This window comes from Pygoscelis adeliae, unplaced genomic scaffold (assembly GCF_000699105.1).
Source record: "Pygoscelis adeliae isolate BGI_AS28 unplaced genomic scaffold, ASM69910v1 Scaffold195, whole genome shotgun sequence".
NCBI lineage: Eukaryota > Metazoa > Chordata > Aves > Sphenisciformes > Spheniscidae > Pygoscelis > Pygoscelis adeliae.
In genome coordinates, this window is record NW_008824757.1 from 394,441 (window position 1) to 400,560 (window position 6,120).

General features: G+C 51.6%; 1 protein-coding gene across 1 annotated transcript in view; it reads right to left on the minus strand.

The window, feature by feature from the left end:
• Positions 1-1,910: 1,910 nt before the first annotated feature.
• Positions 1,911-6,120, minus strand: part of LOC103916501 (solute carrier family 22 member 13-like) — a 6,842-nt gene continuing 2,632 nt past the window's right edge. The window contains exons 4-10 of the mRNA XM_009323501.1: positions 5,206-5,374; positions 4,712-4,832; positions 4,006-4,100; positions 3,474-3,688; positions 2,882-2,990; positions 2,529-2,739; positions 1,911-2,006 (exon numbers count right to left, since the gene is read on the minus strand). Of these exons, the coding sequence (XP_009321776.1) occupies positions 1,911-2,006; positions 2,529-2,739; positions 2,882-2,990; positions 3,474-3,688; positions 4,006-4,100; positions 4,712-4,832; positions 5,206-5,374 (1,016 nt within the window). The remainder of the gene's footprint in view (positions 2,007-2,528; positions 2,740-2,881; positions 2,991-3,473; positions 3,689-4,005; positions 4,101-4,711; positions 4,833-5,205; positions 5,375-6,120) is intronic.

Here is a 6,120-nt window from a genome sequence, read left to right on the forward strand (position 1 = left end):
AGTTATCCCTTTAGGTCACCTGAGGCACTTTTTACACTTTGCTCATAACCTCATCGTGATGAGAGCCCAAAACATCCCATTGTGTGCATGCAAAAGTGTGCTTGCATTCTCACATGCTATTCCACCGCACCTAGCTCGACTCTGTCCTGTGAGCTCTATTTATTACAGTGCAAGACCGTGTGCGGACCAGGTAGGAGCGACATTAAGGCAGAGCAAAACCACTGGACATCCTCCCATTTCTGCTGAGCTGGGCAAAACGTCATGAGTCAAGCTCTTCAGCCAAAAGTGCACCATCCAGTGGTCTTCAAACTAACCAGGTGCAGTGGTCTAGAGAAGAGCAGATGAAATGGATCTTCAGCCTACTGGATCTTCAGCCTACTGGAGGCATGAATGAGATGGAAGCAGAAGTACATCAGATGTGCTCGGACACATTTATTTATGAAGTGAGCTGAAACAGAGTCTCAGAGCAGAATTCCCAAAAGGAGCCGTGGTTCACTCAGTAACTGTGCATTTTGCTCCAAGCTCTTCCCTCAGCCTTTACCCTCAATGCCTTGTTTTCCATAAAAGCCCGAAGGAGGCAGCCCCCAGCCTTTGCCAAGGAAAGACAGCCCTCCGGCAAAGAAGAGTGCCCTCCGGCAAAGGACTGAGCTCCTCTACACTCAGGACCACTGAACAGGAGCACCACAGCAAATCCTTTGAAAAGCAGTGCCAGAGAGAAGATGGCACCACAGGCAGCCCCTCCTGGTGGGGCATTGTCGCATGTCACTGATTTTATCCAAAACTCTGTCTTCATCAAACTGCATATCCGCGGGGTACTTTGATCCATGGAAAACATGCAGGCATGACAACAGGGAGAAGAAATAAAGTCTGCTTTAAAAGCTTCCTGACACTACCAGAAAATATTCTTCGAGCTGTGTACAGACAAAGCTGGAACACCACCACTGTATAACTTCTGGGCTTCATCTGTACGAAGCCAGTGGTAAAAGAAAGTCATCTTGAGGGACAGGAGGTAAAAGATGGGGAAGCACAGGAAAAGCACATGTTTTTTCTTCATAGTATAAGACAAAAGTGGTCCTAAACTGTTTAAAGACAGAAATGGATACAGCAAGAAGGAATAGACTAGAACAGAGTAGAATAGACCTGATAGTTCCCAGATAGAATTGCACTTTTTTCTAAGACACCAACTGCCACAATGTCTCTCAGTTTTCTGGAACAGACAAATTAATGTGGTCCTACACCACAGCCTGACAGCACAATTTTCCATGCACAAAGTGTCATGACATGCTTTAATTCAAAGCCACCAGCACTAAGGCGAAAATTCTGCTGCCTGTTAGACATCCTCGCTCACTGCTTGCTGTTTCTTCCATCGCATCTTTTTTTTCTCAGCTAAGTGTCTCAAATTTAAAAAAAAAAATTAAAAGGAGTGTTTTTAAGAGAGCGTGAGAAGGTCATGCTAGATAGTCAAGAGAAATCACTTCTTCTTGCAAGTGTGAGATTGTTTTCTCTGCATCTGCTCTGGCTTTCTCTTTAGTGAGCACAGTACTCTGTTGCAAGTCTATTCAATGCTCTAGCAGGTGTCTCACTTGGACAAAGTTTACAGTCTCACGTTCCTGGAGATGGGACAGGAAAAAGGAAGAGAAACAGTTGCCTCCATCCTGGTTTCTGATTTCTTCCTTTTTTCCCTTAAACCAGATTTTCTCCAGCAAGAGCACTGTTGAACACCAGAGACAGCATGCAGTGCCTGAGGACAAGCCATAGAGGGAGATACAGGAAGGCAAAAAATGAAGAGGAAAAACAAGAATTATTTGACTGCTTGAGAGGTGGTGGTGTCCTACAAATGGAGACCCTACCTGTCCTCAGTGCAGGCACAGCACTAGGTTGCCTTTAGCTACAGCCGCCTGCAGGCCCAGCTAGAAGTGAGTGGTCTTTGTGTAGTCATTGTCTTGGCCACCATCTTTTCCTCTCACGTGTCCATTTTCAGAGCTGCTGTTGGCATTTTCACAGACCTAATGAAAGGTAAAAGAGTTTAAAAGCAAAGAAAGATCTATTATGACCTGATGGCAGTCTTCTCTGAGACATGCAGCCTTTAGCAACCTGGCTGCCCATTCACCACTCGCTCTCTGGGCCCCAACGGACGCCCTTCCCCCAACAAAAGTAACAGGGTGCAATTCTACCCTGTCCCATGGGCAATGGGATGCTGGGAGCTACGCAAGGCTGAAAGCCAGAGGACACGGCTACAAGGCACCAGCCCTTCCCTGGTATGACAGGTGGGGACCCAAGTGAAGCGCTGGCTGCTCCTGGAGTCCTTCTCTTCCAAGGACAGGAACAAAGAGATGACCACCATGGGCAGGGTTATGGGGCCTCCTCCCCTTCTTCTGCAGTGGGGCAGCCCTGCTCCCTGCCCTCCCACCACTGTAAGCCCTTGAGCAAACACTCAGCCCCAGCCCATGCACTGCCAATGGCTTCCTGCAGCGTTGGCACCCCATGTCCCTGCCCAAAAGGCAGCATGGGCACCACCAGGCACCCACCTTAGCTGGGGGGCAGCCTCCCCCCGTGTTGTCCACCAGGTCGGTGCCGCGGGTCTCGGGCAGCAGGACGCAGAGCAGCCCTCCCACCACGGGGGCACTCCCGAAGATGGCCATGGGGATGGCCCGGTGGTACTGGCCCAGGAGGCGGATCAGCGGGGCCATGATCCCCGCCACTCGTGCCGACATTGAGCACAGCCCCACACCGGTCTGCCTGGGGAAGCAAGGTGCAGGTAGGGCTCAGCCCCCCCGGGCCACCATGGGACCGAGTGCAGCCATGGGGACAACCGGGCTCTTCTCTCCCCACTGCCACCAGCCACAGTGGAGGGAAGCACCAAAGTGTGGGAAGACCTCACCTGACAACCGTAGGGAAGAGCTCTGCAGAGTAGACGTAGGAGGTGGAGAAGGAGGCCGAGGCCATAAACTTGCCAATGATGGCCAGGACAGTGGTCACCACGGGCTGGTCTGAGGGGAGGAGGAGAGACCACAGCTATGGGACAAGGGCCCAGCACCACTCGGGGATAGTGGCTGGGGGGATGCACAACCGTGTCACCCACAGGGAGCCATTACCTCTGAACAGTGCCTGAACGTGGACTGAGGAGCAGCTCTGGCCCTGGGGCCACCCTTGACACACTTTGCATCCATCATCTCACCACTCCACATACCAATTTTCCCACAGGACAACTCTGCTAATGGGTGGCCCACCAGGTTCATCTCTACCCTCTCCTATCACAATCGGCAGGCAAAGGTTTGCTGATTAGAATGGGCCTTGCGGAGTCGACCAAGTCCCTTGTGGCCATGGCCATCGCACCAGGGTCAGCTCAAGACCTGAGAAACGTGAGCCAGCCTGGTTGGGAGGACAGGACCTGCACCAGCAAGGGAAGAGTTGGGGCTCTGTGCCTCCCTGTCCCAGAGGTTGTCCTCTCAGGATGGGAAGAGGTTGTTCACCTTCAGGGATGCCGGTGATGATCAAACACACCAGGCCACTCAGCAGCAGGAGAACAGCCTGAGTTTTCTTCCTCCCGAACCACTGCAGCGTGAAGATGCAACCAACACGGGCTGGGATTTCCACTGCTCCAAACGCAAGCTGTGTTAGGTAGATGTCCAGACCAAAATTTGTCACGTTCAGACTCAGCCCATAGTAGACAAGGCTGTTCACAAACCTGAAAATGGGGCAGGGTGGCACTGAGCATATCTATTGGCCATGAGCAAATACAATATTGATCTCCAAAGACAACATTTTGGCCAAGTCATGGCATTTTGAAGGGCACATAAAACCAGATCAGTACCATAGGACTGCCAAAGCTGGAATGGCTCTAACCTTTCCCACAAACCACATCGCATCTTGAATAGCCAAACACAGAAACGCTCATCAATAACACCCAAACAGCACAAGGTGAATTTACAGTTATGACTAAACATCAATCTCTTCTTTTCTTCACCTATAAATGTGGAAAGAGGGGACCAGGGGATGTCTTACCAGGCGCATGACATGATTGAAGTCACCTTCTGGAGGTGCTTCTTCCGAAAGAGATCCAGAGTACTTCCAGACTTGGTCTGCGTCTCAGGCTTCAACTTCAAAATGCAGAAAGCCAAAGAGTCAGAGCAGGCAAAGGAAAGCCCTGGCTAGCTCCTTTTCCATCTGCAGTCAAAGGAAAGCCTCAGCGGAACAGGTTTGTGACCCCAAACTGCTCTGGGAGGGACGGCAGCCCAGTGGGGCTGGGCTCCCGTGCCTGTGCTCTGGGTGCCCAACACACTAGTTTGGTGCCTAAGAGGTTCCGAGGTTTCCCCAGTGTAGGGACTTTGGGGTGGGCAAGGAGGTAACCCCCCTTCAGGCATTTATGCACGGAAAACCACAGGCTAAACAGAGACCTCGTGCTCATCCTCTAGACTCCTGCAATCCTCTCAGAAGAAAAGCCAGGGAAGCATTTGGGTCCTTTCCATATCCCAAGGTGGACTCCAGAAAGCCCCAGACTGAGCCTCAGCAGAAGCTGTGCCTCTTCCTTGACCGTGCCTCTGTACAACGCAGCTGAAGCTGGAGTCACCCACAGTCCATCCCCAAATCATCCCCAGCAGGCACGGAAAGTTGTTTATCAGATGACCTCAGCTCCAGTGGCTGCTGCAAAGGCAAGCGCAGAGGAAAGTCTCTGAAGACAACTAGCAGTTCTGCACGCCATTACACGTACCTGCTCAAGGAGTCCTGGTGGGATGGTGCGCTTGTTGACGGATGCTGCCTTCTGAAGGACCTTCTTAGCTTCTTCTATTCTGCCTTTTGTCACCAGCCACCGAGCTGATTCTGGTAGCACCCTGCCAAGGAGATGAAATCAGGAGATGCTGCTGCGCCCTGCTGAGTTTTCCCACAGCCCGTCTCCCTGCAGCCATGTCCAGCAAGCAATGGGCATCACGTGTGATGGAGGGGGTCTAAATACCTCCCCAGGTCGGGTTTTCCAGGCCTACATTTAGGCCCCAAAGGCCACATTTGAAGACCTGAAGCAAAGCAGCTGCTGCTCTCAGGGGTCCAGTGCCCCAGTGAGATGTGCTGAGCTCTGCAGAAGCCCTTCCAGCACCTGTACTATAATGGGACAGACCCAGCCTGCTCCTGAGCTGCTGCTTCCTCACTGCCACCCCTCACACTTGCTGCTGTCGTGTCTGCAAGGAGCTCTGCCCATGTCCCACTTACCGGATGCAGAAGAAAAAGACAAATATAGGAGCAGATCCTGCAATCTCCAGCAGCCTCCAGTTGCGAATACCGTAACTCAAGCCAGCCAAAAGCATCTGTCCGATGGCGAAACAGCAGTGAGAAATAAGCACTGCCTTTGGCCGGGAGGAGACACCAACCCATTCGGTAGCTGAGAGAAGAACAAAGGTTCAGAGTCATCCATGCAAGTGATTTCCCCATACAAACAGGGCGTTTCCCCTGGAGAAGAGATCTACAGGAGTTTAGGAGAGGAGGCCAGCCGTCAGAGCTCTGGCATCAATCACACATGCAAGTCACCAGTGTTTCATTAGATGCGTCACCTCTCCTTATCGTCAGGGTGTCCTGGTCCTCTGCAAGAGGACATGAAGCTCAGGTACATTACCTCTCTCCTGTCAGCACCCACACAGCCCCTCACTGGGGCCCAAATCAATCATGTCCCAGAGCCATGGGACTCTCTCCTCACACTGACCTCCTGAGCTGGGAGACTATCCAATTGCCCTCCTCTGAGCACTGGCATGGGAGAGATGCTTCCTGTGGCTCTCACTCAGGGTTGGAGAGATGCCAAAGGGCAGTGCAGAGCAAGACCTGTCCTTGCCCTGGTGTTTTTCAAGTCGTACATGATGATTTTTATTTCTTTACAGACCTTTCCTATTGCATCTTAGAATCATAGAATCATTAAGGTTGGAAAAGACCTCCAAGATCATCGAGTCCAACTCTCAACCCAACACCACCATGCCCACTAAACCATGTCCCTAAGCACCTCATCTACACGTCTTTTAAATACTTCCAGGGATGGTGACTCAACCACTTCCCTGGGCAGCCTGGTCCAATGTTTAACTACTCTTTCAGTAAAGACATTTTTCCTCATGTCCAATCAACCCCAGTTCCCTCAGCCGT